Source organism: Acanthaster planci, linkage group LG19 (genome assembly GCF_054643075.1).
Source record: "Acanthaster planci isolate LZ-2023a linkage group LG19, COTS_SCS, whole genome shotgun sequence".
Taxonomy (NCBI): Eukaryota; Metazoa; Echinodermata; class Asteroidea; order Valvatida; family Acanthasteridae; genus Acanthaster; species Acanthaster planci.
This window is the reverse complement of record NC_141795.1, coordinates 4523046-4537522: the sequence shown is the minus strand read 5'-3', so window position 1 is coordinate 4537522 and position 14477 is coordinate 4523046. Positions and strand designations below refer to the sequence as shown.

The following is a 14477-nucleotide window of genomic DNA, read 5'->3' as shown; positions in this document are numbered from 1 at the left end:
TACCGGATGGCGGAGGTAGTGTTTCCCGAATTTTTCCTCAATGTTAATTTAAAATAACAATTTGCAATGAATAAACTTGTCTATAATCGTCAGCTCATCTTTGTTGGGTTAATAATCCAGACAAGTTACAATAGCATATACACTAAAATACAGGCCAGCTTAATAATATCCAAAAGAAAGCTTTTCTTGTTGCGATCGAGGCCTGACTTGACCTTATGACTATCTTCCCTTTTGTTCAAAACTTAAAGTTCAGACTAATGTGGTCAAGGACCCGAGGTCAGTGGACATAATTTATCAAGATAACGACCCCACGGGGAGAGGAATGATTACGGATATGAAACCACACGGTGGAATCCCGGTCTCGTGCAGCCCAACAACCAGGGCTCGCCACAAACCAGATTATGGAAGAATGCGAAATATACCATTTCACAAGAAAATCTGGACCATAATTTTTCAAGATCATTTTCAATCCCGATCGATTCTGATGCATGTAGCTGAATGTAATCCAAAATTTGGGGAGGAATTGATGTTGCACTGGAAAACAAATTTCATTTTGATATTGAACACTTAAATGTTTGAAAAGTTATCAAGGTTGAACCAAAATCCAAAGTTGATAGATAATAAAATTCAATATTTCTTTATTTTCCCGTTGGTCAGTTTTGACCCCGTGTCACCTCTCTTGGTCTCTCTTGTTTTTACAAGATAAGGCGACTGGACGATTATACCACAACTAGTTGGCGTTACCGTGAATTTATTTGCCGATTGGGCAAACATTCACCTGCATTGATTTTGACCCTGTTGTGACCGAAAACAGATCACAGAAATCTGATAAATTGCGGAGACCATAAGGTTGTAGCTATAGGAAGGGGTTTTCCGAGGAACCAATTTTGGTGGAATATCGGCCGCTGGAGGTCAGTATTTACGGAAAGGTTATATTGTTTAAATGAGGCAAACTCTGTTTAAAATACAATACTGTATTTCAAATGTTACCACAAATTATTAAACAAATTTTTGATGTCGAAATGATGTTGTAATTGCACAATCTAAACCGAAATCTGGTGAAGCAAATTAAATGGCAATAACACATGGATTATCAAAAACACAATTGCGACATCTTCGCTTGATGTTGGTACATGTATGTGGTTTAAATATAATCTTGGGTGCGCAAAGACGAAACCTGCTCGAGCTGAGGGGCTCCTTGAGTAAAGTGAAGGCGAGGGCAGGCATTGTTAAAAAAATCCATATCAGCAAAGATTAGAACATGCTTTTCAAAGTCAAGATTTTGGAAGAGAGTACGGTGGGTTCTGTTTTCTTCAAAGAAACGGCATTGCAAAGTGTTTCTTGGCGCGCAAGTCCGCCATCCCGGCCTCTGTACATGTCATGAGGCGACTGTAAAACCATCTGACGACTGTTGCATCCTTGAAGAGATTACTGTGTAAATTTAACTCTCTAAAATTACTCCCCATGCCCTTATTCCACTATACTAGGAAGCAGCCGTCGGTTATTGATCAAAGTTGTCTGAAGTTCCTTGCACGTCTCGCCGGCACAGCCAAGGATTAACGACCGTTGAGCTGTCTGAACAAAGTACATCATTGTCCGCTATGTTTGCTTTAAAGTTCACGCCCACACATACACAAAACAAATCTGAATACAACAGCATCTTACTCGACCACAATGTCCCTGTCGTTTTTCTTCTACCAATGAGCTACTTGTCAAGACCTAACATAATTATTTGAAAAAAAGTTACAACTTCAAAATGTTTTTTTTTTCAAATACATGTACATGTAGCAGTACTTCAAAATTCGTACACACGTCAATTCAAACAAAATGCTTGTGTATGTATAGCCGCTTAAACAGAGAAACATCTTTCTTGAAACTAATATGACAAACATGGAAACAATTTCTGAAAACTGCAAAAAAAAAATTTTGCTTTTGTTTGTCTTTTTTGGAGTAAATCTACAAAGAGGTGTTAATACAACATCTACAGATGCCACTCCGTTAAAAGGTAATATGCTGATTTGAAAGCGATCGCTTGACAGTTGACAGAAATGACATGATCGCGATCAGCCAATCAGCTTCCGCCAAGTCTGCAAATTCATGAATGATGGACAAAATACCAGACATTACGAGTACATCTATCCCACTCAGCTTGAGCCCCTAGACTTTGCACCACGATTTCACCGTCAATCAGGCAACTTGACGAATAATGAACCGCGCGGCGGGGGAATTGGGCGGTCGTACGTGTGGAACAAGGTGTCATAAAATGCTGGAAAAGAAAATGGCAAATAAACGATTCGCGCCTGGGCAACACTGTTCAGCGCTTGGCAAATATACCGTGAAGCATGACAAGAGAACAATCGGCAAATTCTCCGAGGGAACATTGGCCGCTGACTACGGGCAAAATGGAAACCAGTTGCACCTCACGCATGACTGAAACCCTGGCTATTTTTTCACGGAGCAACAATGGTTGTTTTGGCGTTTCTCCGTGGATTTCGAAAGTTCCCGAAAACATGGTGGGTGCAATTTACACAGTGAGGTTTTGTCTAGGTTACTCACAAGTACGATCATGTATGTGACCTATATTTTATCAAAGCCACATATCTGCCAGGCGACAAACTTTTAGGAAAAAGATAAAGGGACAGTCTGATCGAACCACACTAGACCTGTCTGAGTCACATAGAGTAAACCGACCCCTCCCATCTAAAGTGAGTAGATTGGTCCGTCAGGCAGTTTATAAAGGGTAGATTTCGGCGGCACTCCCCCCTAAAAAATCAGTTGAGTGCCCCCTACAGAAACTGATTTCTAATGGTGTAGTCGATAAACGGCTTCTCTCGATGCACTTTTGAGTGCCAAAGACCCTTCAAATATCCCTCCAAATTGACACATCACCAAACAGTTTGCCCGAGAATTCGACCTTGAAGACATGACTACTGCAAAAACTTCAATTCGTGTCTGGTCAGTCAAGTTTATGGGTCTTATAGAAACTTTCTGATCGCATCCCGTATGCACCATCAACCTCAAGTTTGACTAAAACTCGATCATGTGGTAAATAACAGCTAAGCGCAGAGCTATATCACGCACAAAACACAGCAGCGACCTGAATATTGGATGTGAAATTATCAATAAAGTTACCCTTAATCCTTCCCTGAAAAGGGGTAAGAAAAAAAGTTGAGGAAAAGAAAACTTTCTGTTAACCTGTTGGATTAGCGCAAGGTCCTATCTGACACGCACAAACTGCAAAAAACAGTGGTGTTAAAATCAACACTTTCTGGTGTTATCAGATAAAAACACCGTATGGTGTTACTTTAACATAGCTGGTGTTACTTTCCACACCTATAAGTGTTACAATAAATGGAGGGTGTTAAAGTAACACCAAATAACACCAAAATTTTTAACACTGGTGGAAAGCGTTGGTGTAGTCCTCTTAAAACACCGGGGGTGTACAGTTTAACACCCAAGTTTTTGCAGTGCATCTTTGTCTGCAACGGTGTGGCTGATCACCGAGGTGCGCTGAAAGCCCATCCATTGAATGGAGCAATGACTGGTTGAGTTAGAGGAAAAGGGCGCCCTCATGTTGGAGAAATCAAGCATGGCAAAAGTTGGGCGGAGTCACACAAACAAAATGGCGAAGAAGTGGGGGAGGGTCAGGTGAAACTAAACAATCACTTGGACGGTTTCCGTATAAATTGAACGAGATTGTGCGAAGTTTTCCTGAACTTCCTCCAAAAGACGCCCCAAAAGTTGAAGATATAGGAATGTGTAATCCATTCTTGTTTATATTTTGAACTATTTTTGCAAGGAAAGCTTCAAGTTGCTGTACGCTTTACTATTTACCAGTACTTAAAATGTATATACATAACCTTTTCTTTCTCACGTGAATCCTGCTGTGGTTGGGTTTGTCATGTTGTCCTTGAACTCACTACATGATGTGTTTGCGGTCACATCCGATTGCATAGTCAGAGTAACTTGAGAAATGAATGGATTTAGCCTTGAAAAACTGCACTACAGCCGCCGATATCGAACGCCGAGTCCACGCCGTGCGTGAACAATGAAGAACAGGCCGTGACCTGGCCAACTTTTACGGCTGAGTGACCAGCAAGACCACCCCAGCGCCTCAAGTGTTTGCGGTCACTACACTAGGCAAACTGTTTCAGAAAAAATGGAGAGCAAGAGACAATAGGCCCCGAAACCTTGATCCAATCTGGAAAAACGACGGTGTTTTTGTTGTCTGAATGGTTTCATGTTAAAAGTCTAATACAAAAGGGCATCTTGCCTCAAGTCAAGGGTCGGTGTATAGTGACAAGGATGAACTTTCTTCCCAGAATCCCACAAGTATTAATTGATATTACAGCCATTAATGTCTACATTGACTGGTTTCATAAATCATCCTTAGAGAGCAATCGGAATTTGGTACATTTCGGCTGGCAGCAGTTGTATGTTAGACTTAAAAATGCAAGAAAATGGATTTTTTTCTCCAATCCTTTGGTGCACGTACGTAGTAATCAGACTTATAATACTAGCTCACCAAAACACCCCACACTGTTGTTACAGCTACCGATTGTCATCTCCAAAGTGGCCACATCCCCACCCCTGGGGCACCACCAATAAAAACAACAGGTGCAACTACTATTTGCACTGAACACAGCCCATAGAAATATTGCTGGTGATTGCAACTTTTATAGGGTCTTACAATACACCCCCCCAAAAGGGTTGGGGCAATGCTTGGGGGGGGGGGGGCTCAGTGATGGACGAATTGCCACTTCAAACCTTATTCTTCTTTCAAATTATTGACTAGTCAAGTGGTTGAAAACTTGGACACCACACAAATAAATAAAACACGGCCAACAGTCTTCTTTTGATCTTAGAGATGCATATCATCTCAGTTTTAATTAAAGAACAAGTTTTCACATGTCCCATAACAAAGAAATAAGAAGCGGTTTCACTCTGTACAGCTGAAGAACTTTTAGTGGTGAAGTTCTACATATAAAAAAACACAAATCTCCAGAGTTGGCTACGAAGTCGAAGACTGTCATATTCTACACAATGCACACGCCACAGGCATGATCACATAACCCCATTACTGTGTAACAATTAGAGATATTTCAGTGGGAGAAAAAGTCAACGAGATAACAACAGAGTTGTTCTACTTTTGATGGGATGAGTTTCTTCCCTACATTGTCGGTATCTTGAAAAGTAAAAAGCCACACAGCTGAAATAAGTCTCTTTTTGATGTACAGAAGACAGGATTTTAACCAAATTTGACGCTTCACTGCCATTCACTCCAGGAACTGTAGTCTAGAATCTTGCACATACCGTTTAGAATTATTCTCACACAAATCTGCACACACTGTGAAAAAAAAATAGCTAAACACAAACAATGGTAAAGACTAGTCAAACAAGACCTCGTTTTTTAAACAGAAAAATTGCATGGAAAACCAAATGTACATACATATACACTAGTATACAAATAGGTTGGTAATTTCATCCATCAGAATTCACAATTTTGATATTATTTCAAACTGACTTTCTATTTGGGAACTCACAAAAATATACATTTCGTCTGCTACGGTAATTCTTTTGAAGTCTAAATTAGGTACGACATTTTACACTGATTTCCATACCTGCAGAGAAATGTTCTTTTCCATAAAACCCATCCTCAGTACAAGAAGCTAGCGACTGGCTTTTCATCTGGAGAAAACCGGCAGATAGTTGGTTTAAGAAAATTCATTCTTGGATGAAAATTAAGATCGGATAAGGATGAACAAAATACAACATAAAAACTGTGTCCGATGATGCAACAAACGTGTACAGCTCCAAACTGCTTGAAAACTTCATCTTATACACTTGAAAACCAATTATAATTTGCCTATAAAAATGCAGCAAGACAAACACATCATAAAATTTCTCGACATGATTTGCTAAAACTGAACACTCATTTTTTTTACATGAGAATCAAGACTCTAATTCATTGGGGGTAATTTCTTGGTTTTGTATATATACATATTTCTTCTCAAAAACCTGCCAATTATAGTGGTTTTGAGTTATTCTGTCTTTAAAAATTTTACATATGTACAACAGAGTAACTAGGGTAATTTTACAATTAATGTAAATTTCTTTAATTTACATAAAAAGTAACCAGACGTTACTTTATCCATACTAAAATCGATTAAATCTCACTCTAAAAGAATCGACTCACTGATTTCACGAGTAAAATTTGAGATTAGTCAGAGAGGATTTTGTGAATTATAAGACTTCATCAGAAACTTGATTTTTTTCCCTTAAAAATCTACAATCCATACTTTTAAAATGTATACAAGACTTTGTACTTTACCACGTAAAATGCTTCGCTGGAATTCCAGTCAGTTGCGTATGGGGAAGTTGACTGGAAATGTTCAAAAGTAATTATTTAATGGAAACAAGACAAAACAATTCTTTAGTCTAAAACAAAACTTTCCAAATAACTTAAAAAAAAAAAGAAAGCACAAATATTTGAACTATATTTCTACTCACACACTTTACACTCTATAACTTAGTCGTAATTGCTCCTACGCTCATTACCATTTTGTACATCTTTTCAATTGTTTCTGAGGAAACAAACCAAATCCTGTAAATGTTTTTTTTAATTGATAACTCACACGATCATTTCAGTCGTATTTCCCACAAAGAATCACAAGGAAGAGAAAAATATACATTCCCTTGCCTCTAACAAATCTTACATTAGCATATCGTTCTTGGTCCAATGAGATGGTTCCTTTTGTATCACATGAAGTATGACTGGTTGCTCATTGGTCAACTGGAAATATACATATTCATAACCTGCATAACATTATGCACAAAAACTATAGTAATAGACACTAGGCTTAGAGAAGATACATCCCAGCATGCACTTCACCACCAAATCATAAATGATGTTTAAAAATGTAAATGAGAGTACAATTAGGTATTTGGGGAACTCGAACACTCTATATGAACCACAACAGAGTTCTTTCTACATGGCAAACCTTGAGAATTTGAACAATGCTCCAGTGGACATCTTACTGTTCTAACTTGGAACTGATCTCAACTGGGACAGATTTGAAACACTGTGCATTCCCAAGTGCAAACATGGGAATGCTATTCAAACTTCGGTACAATCCAAACTGCCATGCCATGCTGCTTTCTCCCACTAGGCACACAGGAACCAGAAATCTTCTGAAGTTCCCTGAAGAGCCTATCCCCCTCCTCTGCTAAAGATTTACCAAAGCAGGTGCACATCCCTGGCAATGCACCAAGTCATCCTTGTACATTCCAGCAGATGAAATTTAAAGATGTCACATTTTGACTGACATTTAGCACATTCATGCACACCTAGCTTACATATTCTAGCTAGACATCACTCACTGCACTACTGTTTGAGGGTGACGTCATGGAGAATCGTTCACAGACCCTTTTCAATGCAAGTAATACATGGGGCTAACATTGTCACTGAGCCAAGCAAGGATGACCTGAGAACCAGTTATGAGCCATGACACGACGAGTATGACATTCTAACCGGTAACGCAATTTTACTTGGCATACCTTTTCTCATATTGGCCGATTTCTGTGTATGAAAGCTCCATGTGAAAAATCAACCATGGAAACAAATGGCAAAAGGACCACAGCAAGTGACCATTCCCTTGCATCTCTTCAAGTTTGCCCATACCAGGTCACCACATCTGTCTTCCTGCCTGGTAACAGCTACATTTCAGAATCAGTAAATCTTTCTCCTTATTTAAATTCATACAAACTTCAATTTACAGTTGACCTAATGTCTGAACAGTTGCCACTACTGGGACCCTCAGACAATGCAGCAAAAGTGAGAATTTCATTTCTACATACTTTTTGAACAATACTGAATGGGCACGATAGGTTCCAAAATTGGGCAGTGGAACCAGTTTCTGTGAATATATTTAAAACTTTCATATTTTAAAAATTACGAGCTCTGAGCACCAATATAAAAGTACTTTGTTACCATGAGGTATTGATGCGTAAGAAAAAATGGTAAGTTGAATAGGTCTGCTTAAAAATATCTCTACCTTCAGTGCAGAAACTACGGATAATCTGTGATAAAATACTAGTTATTGTTTTCCTGATGTTGAATGATTTGCAAAGGGCATACGATTGAGGGAAATATACACTTTGAAGATGATAACCAGGATCAAACGAACAAACGTAAGAGTTGACAATTTGGGTCACTTTTGCCTTCGCTAGTAACTCAAATTGATTTTGGATCCTTTTGGTAAGTCACATTCAAAAAGAACTTCACAGCAATCTGCAGCCATTCCAGTTTTTGACCATAACAGACCCTGCAGAAATGGGGCAAATACCATCTCTGGGAAAAAGCACATTCTCATTTCAAGACTCAGGCATGAATGTGCATTTACTGGAATGATCAGAACAGACATGCTACACATGACCAGAATTAACTAATACCAGCACTCCATGCAATGCCGACAGCCACTGGTGAGCACATGGGAAGACATTCCAACGCAAAATGTACGAAATAAAAGAAAACAAAAAGCAAAATAATACAAAGCGCACTAAGTCCAGCCAGAGAAGACAAAACAAAACAACTCACTAAACTTTCAACAAAAGCAACGGCACGCAGGAAAAGAAGTCGCAGCCAGATTCCACTTGACAAAAATAAAGAAGAGAGAAATGTGCATCCACGTAGTAACACAACTGTTTCATGGTGCCTTTATCACATTGCACAAGTTACGTTAAGTAGTCAGACTAAGCTTCTGTGTACAAAAGCCAGCCTGCAGGGCAAGTAGCATTATAAAATACTGGCTAGTCAAGTATTTTTGGACGAGTGCAAGTACGAGCTCTGTCAGGAAGGGGTTCAGTGTGAAGGTAAGTACTAACACTCATGAGTTTGCACTCTTTGGTGAGCAACGTCAAGTAAACAAGGTGAAACTCGATACAAAGACTTCTGTTTTGAAAAAACGAAGTGCCGGTTGATTACAGTAGTTGAGTAGTGCTTTCACTGGTGGTCTAGGATGAGTATTGTAGTGAGAAAAGGCTACCCACTGACAGTCAAGTGTACAATGAGGACTACGAGAAGACAGATGGGACTGGAGAGCGAGCACGAGTTCTACAACACTGCAGTCAAACCTGTGGGGGTCGGGCGCCCGTGGCCTGCGGCCAAACAGGGCGGCCGGCCACCTTGTCCGGGTTGCGCGCGAGCGCGAGGGCGCTGGTTGGTGGCGTCATGAGGCTGGCCACGCCGGGCAGGTGCTCTGTGCTGGGGGCGGGCCAGAAAGCTAGGTTTGACTGGAGCTGAGAGGAGAGCGAGAAAAGAAGTGGGGAAAAAGAAAAAAAAAAGAACACACAGGGTGTTGTGTTCAGAGCATGAAGCTGGCAGAGTCAAAGGTGATGAATGGATTGGGAGGAGTAATTTCATTCAATTCAAGCCAGGGGTGGCAGCTTACTTTCGTTACTCTTGGCTCTATGCAGCAGTCTTAAAAAAACAAGAACTTTGTATCACTGGCGACAAAGGTGCTCTTCGATTCAAATGTCAGCATAGAGAGAGAAAGGATAATGGGGAATCGGTTTTTCAATTTGATCTAATTTCATCTTTGTCATTTCAGTGCATTTTGTGAAGGAAAGAATCCCTGACCTTGAGGACTGGACTGTGGATAAGCTCGTACAGTCAGTCAGCATGCATAGCAGAGGCATTGCTGGTTTAAATGCATAAGGACTGGTGACAAATTTCATGTTCTTTTTTTTGCTATAAGATTCTAAAAACACCTGTACAAAATAAACTCAACCCTCCAAGTTCCTTCAAAATCCACCAAGAGATTTTGGAGGCTTTTGTAGGATTGAGCAAAGTAAAGCCTGGCTGGCTGCTGCTTTCCATGAGGGCTCAATGCCCTTTAGACTTTAGACGATTCAAGTAAGTTCCTGGCACAAAAGTCAAGGTAGTTAGTGCTCATGAAACTCTCTTGTGTTAAAGTCAACGACATGTATGCACCAATACAAATTATAGTACAAGTCTAGTTCCCCATGGACCGTGTACGCTATGATCATGTATGGTTGGGGGGATAGTATTCTTGTGCTATCCCATGCTGCACTGCAATAATTGTGACTGTCAGCTTACAGACTCACCTGCAAAACCCAAAGCCAGTTCTGTGGAGCTTAGTCAAAGTTCATGCTCACCCAAAAGCAACAGCTACAGAAATTACTTAACAAATGGCATTTCGTCTGATTACTTGTGTTTACTGAGCAAAACTTTTCCTGCACTAAGGAGGCTTTTGTGGTGAGCAGTTCTATGACCCCCCCAAAAAAAACAAAGTGTAACTACAAAATTCTCAACACAAGTCTAGTTCCCAATCATGCGAATATGCTTAAGACGTGTTCCAGCATGGTAACTTGAGATAGACAAAGTCCATCCTATAGGGCAACACAACAATGAACATAAACTCTAGTGGTCAGCACTGGGAATGAAGTTTGGTGGCTAGGAGCTTGACCACAGAATGGCATGGTTTTACACCCATTTCTGGTACGGCCCTGTTACTGTTGGGAAAGCTGTGGAGGCCAGAGTCGTGACTGTGTTGGTAACAGGTGTCTGGGCATGCTTTGTTGGTACCTTCTTGGATGCAGAGCTGCATTTTACCTTGGTTTTGTCGGGGATGACTGTGTCATCACTGGCTGAGAGGCGTCGCTTGCGACCTTTGCGTGGGGGAGGCGTTTCTCCATTCAGCCGGGCTGTCTCTTCAGCTTCATCCTGCCTGGCCTGCATCTTACGCTCGTATTCCTCTAAGCCGTGGTGACGGAAGTTCATGTGCTTGTGCTGGTAGAAAACCAAGCTGATGCGCGTGGGCTTCTGCCTGTGCGGGTTCCGGATGGATGTGGTGGCGTGGAGCTCGCGCTTGGCAGCCTCAAACAGGATGGAGCCGTGGGAGAGCGCAATGGCCACGCCTCCGATGGTTGGGTCCCGGAAGCACTCCTCGCTGTCCGAGATGCACTCAATCTCCTGGGGCTCCTCTGGCTTCGGGGAGGGCTGGGGAGGGAGTGCAGAGGGGGTGGGGTTGCTGGGACTTGGCCCGGCTGCCTCCATGAGTCGTAGATGCTCGGCAATCGTTTTTGACTTATCGTGCTGTTGCTGGTGGGAGGACGTCGAAGGAGTTGAGACTTCATGGAGCCTTGGGTATGGTTTGCTGTCTTGTGATGGGTAGCTCTGAGAAAGATCACGTCGGGCTGTACTGTGCTCCTGGTGTGCTTGTTGTTGTGGGTAGGTGCTATACTGCCGACTGTCAGAGGAATTCCTACTCTGTGAAGCAGATGAGGGCTCTCGATGACCAAAGCTTGGATAGTCTCTGTGCTGGTGGCTACCCTCCTGTGGGTAAGCACTCCTTTGATCCCCTTGGCTCTTACTCCGATCATGGAATGCTGATCCGTAAGGGGGAGTGCCCTGGTTCGGGTAACTGTGATGCTCTTGGGATGGGGTGCTCTCACGGGAGGGGCTGTTCTGAAAGACTGGTGGCCGCCAAATCCCATCCTTGTGGCCAGCTTGGCTGGCAGGTGGATGGTGACTCAGATCTTGCCTCAGCCCATTTGGGGGTGGGTTTTGAGTGTACTTGGACTCTGCAGATGAAGAGGTGCTCGGTCTGGGAGTGTGGTGGTCTCTGCTCAAGTCCATTTGGTCCACCCGGGAGTTGCCATACCCGGATGCAGCTGCTGCCCCTGGATGCTGTGCTCCGTACTTCATGCTGAAGGTGTTGTACAGTGCATCACGCTCACTCCTGCTCGACGCCTTCATCAGGTTACTCAGCTGGTTCATGTCGGGTTTGACATCTTCCATGGAGAGTCCGGTAAAATGAGGGTAGCGCATGTAGGGGTGGGCAAGTATGTAGGGGTCATTGCCGTACTGACTCATGAAGCGAGCCAGGGCCTGATTCTGTTGTAGGTGTTCGTGGGCTGCCAGCCCCACCATACCTGGATGGGCGTAAGGTGGGAGAAACATACGGGGTTGATGTGGGTACAGGCGGGCCCATTCCGGGTGCAAGCTTGCTGCGGCAGCGGCTGCCGCGTTCATCTGCATGGCTTCCCGCTGCATGCTCTCATACATCATTGGGTGTAAGGCATGCAATTCCGGCCTCAGCGCAGCCGCTGCAGCCAAGCTACTGGGGGTCAGCTCAACGCCGGGCCATGCTGCCCGGACTTGCTCCACGCTTTGTTGGTACTGAGGCCACAGGTGAGGGGGGATCTGCATGACTTGGGCCTGGGACTGTGAGGGCAACGAGGTGGTCCCAGACGTGGACTGCTCCTTGCTGCTCTTTGCCAAGGAGGCTTTGGCATCAGCATCTCTGTGACTCGAATTGCTGCTGGCGTGGCTGCTCTGATGATGGCTGTTGCCTTGCGGTGTTGCTGCTCTAGCCGCGGCAGCTGCCGCAGCTGCTGCTGCAGCTTTGCCACGGCTAGGGCTGTTCTTGTCCCCATGCCTGCTTGTACGGACTTGTGCACCCTTGGGGATGACCGGGTCCTGTTTGGGTCGGAGCCTGGACTTGTGCCGGTAGTGGGTCAAGACCTCGATGGAGCCACGTCGCACTTTCTCCTGTTGGCCCTCCATGCTGCCCATCTCGTCAGTGTTGTCTAAGTAGTACAGAGGCAAGACGTGCAGCTGCTCGTCGCCTGGGTCCGGCACACGGTCCCGAATCTCATCTTTTGTCAATGTCACCACCTGTTGTAGAAAGACACAATCAGTTTTGAGGTGCCAGAGAAGATACGACTATGATCGTGTGATTACGATCATTACAATTCTCAACCATGAGTTCCAGAAGGGCTGACCCTACGTCTGTCAAACAGTAACGCTTAGTTCACCAATTCCTGTCACTCAAATGATCAAACCAACCCCAACTCTATGAACTGGAGGAGGCCCAAAATGCTTTCAAGGTTTGTCCTAAAAAGGTTGTATCCCTACTTTCCTCATAAAATCATAAATGGCTTGAAAAATCCCAAGCAAGAACAAAAAAAAATTGAACACAGAGGTGAACAGAAGTCATGATTGTACTTTTAAAGATTCCGTTCAAGTAAATGAAAAGGCCGTTCAACAACTCTTGGCAACTTTGATAATGACAGATCACGGTGGGCACAGACTCAATGAAACTTACCACTGTGCAACCATTGTTCATATTCTGTTGGTCCCTGTGGGCATGAGCGCAGAAGTCCATGCAAGCCGTGACGCCAGAGAACGGCCTACCCTCACCCCATCCAAGCCTGCACTCGGACCCCATCTTCTCAAACAAAACCTGATGATAAAAGAAAAATGAAGAATGATGTCCTGCACTTTGTCTTTTTGACTCTGAGAGAATGCTTCCAACTTGAGAGAACATTCAAAAATTGAATACTGGGATAGATACATATAGGATGTCAGTTTTAACTTCACTGATTGAACGTATGAGGCATATGATAGGGAGGCCTCCAAACTGAAGTTGTACGTAATACCGACTGAGCTTTATCTTACTGTACCTCACAAAATTCTTCACACACCCGGTAGTTTCTGAAAGAACAACGTAAAGAGCTAACCAATCTGGCAATTTAATTGAAGAAAGCCTGCCTGCCTGCACAAACCTGATTTCGGAAGGAATCTGGGGCCAGCTGTCGGTAGAGTGGAGAGATTTCTGTGGCCAGCCACTGCAGCTTGTTCTCCAACATCTCCTCCTGAAGGTAGAAAAGGAAAAACGCTGAAGTGCAGACTTGTCCATACATCAACCACTGCATCAACTAAACAAACCACTCTCACCTGAACGTCATTAGCTTTCCACAGAAAATACAGTGGCTACTTTAGTCTATAACAAGTATGCATGTATTATGCTCTAATTTTAGCATGCAGGCACACGGTGCATTTCCTAAGCTACATGTAGTAGTTAGTTAGTAGCAACTTTTGGTTCGCTGTCTGGTCTGTGACGTGCATGCTGAAGAGAAGGGATACCTTTTCAGCATCGGCATTATCCTGCAGCTTAAACTTCTTTGGTGTCTTGCTGCGAGCAAACTTGCAGCTATTGTAGTACATTGACCAGGAGCAACCAAACGAGAACGAGGCGCCACAAGATTCAGGATCAAAGCCCTGGCAGGCACAGGTCTTTCTGCAAATGAAAAAACGGGAACTTCTGACACCACTGCCTACGAAACCCTAAGAGTTTAGGCCTTTTTTGCAATTACGAAGATGTCCATATTTCAGTTGACTGTTCAGGCATGTGGACCCCATCTAAATTGCACACCACACTGTAAGACTGTACACATTCTGTTGAAAATTGGCCCTGTGTTCTGGACCTCATACACACGGGCCTGCTTGTGTATTGTCATACAGCACCATCTACAGTTCCTCTACCATGTCCACAATGCAAAGTGGGGATCGAAGAGTTTTGTGCACAATCAGTTGAAAACTTGTCATGTCATCTACAATTTTTTGTGGATGCCAAAGGCTTTTTAAAGTTGAAGTTCACTTCAAACAGGAA

General features: G+C 43.1%; 1 protein-coding gene across 4 annotated transcripts in view; it reads right to left on the bottom strand.

The window, feature by feature from the left end:
• Window positions 1–4850: 4850 nt before the first annotated feature.
• LOC110977987 (uncharacterized) overlaps window positions 4851–14477 on the bottom strand; it is a 71029-nt gene continuing 61402 nt past the window's right edge. For 3 of the 4 annotated variants that reach the window (XM_087129663.1, XM_087129662.1, XM_087129664.1), the window contains 5 exons: window positions 13952–14105; window positions 13591–13680; window positions 13131–13268; window positions 10634–12700; window positions 4851–9297 (listed from right to left, as the gene is read on the bottom strand). In XM_087129663.1, the coding sequence (XP_086985789.1) occupies window positions 9127–9297; window positions 10634–12700; window positions 13131–13268; window positions 13591–13680; window positions 13952–14105 (2620 nt within the window). In that variant the 3' untranslated portion in view covers window positions 4851–9126. Of the gene's footprint in view, window positions 12701–13130; window positions 13269–13590; window positions 13681–13951; window positions 14106–14477 lie in introns of all 4 variants that reach the window. The other variant, XM_022232623.2, reaches the window with a different exon arrangement.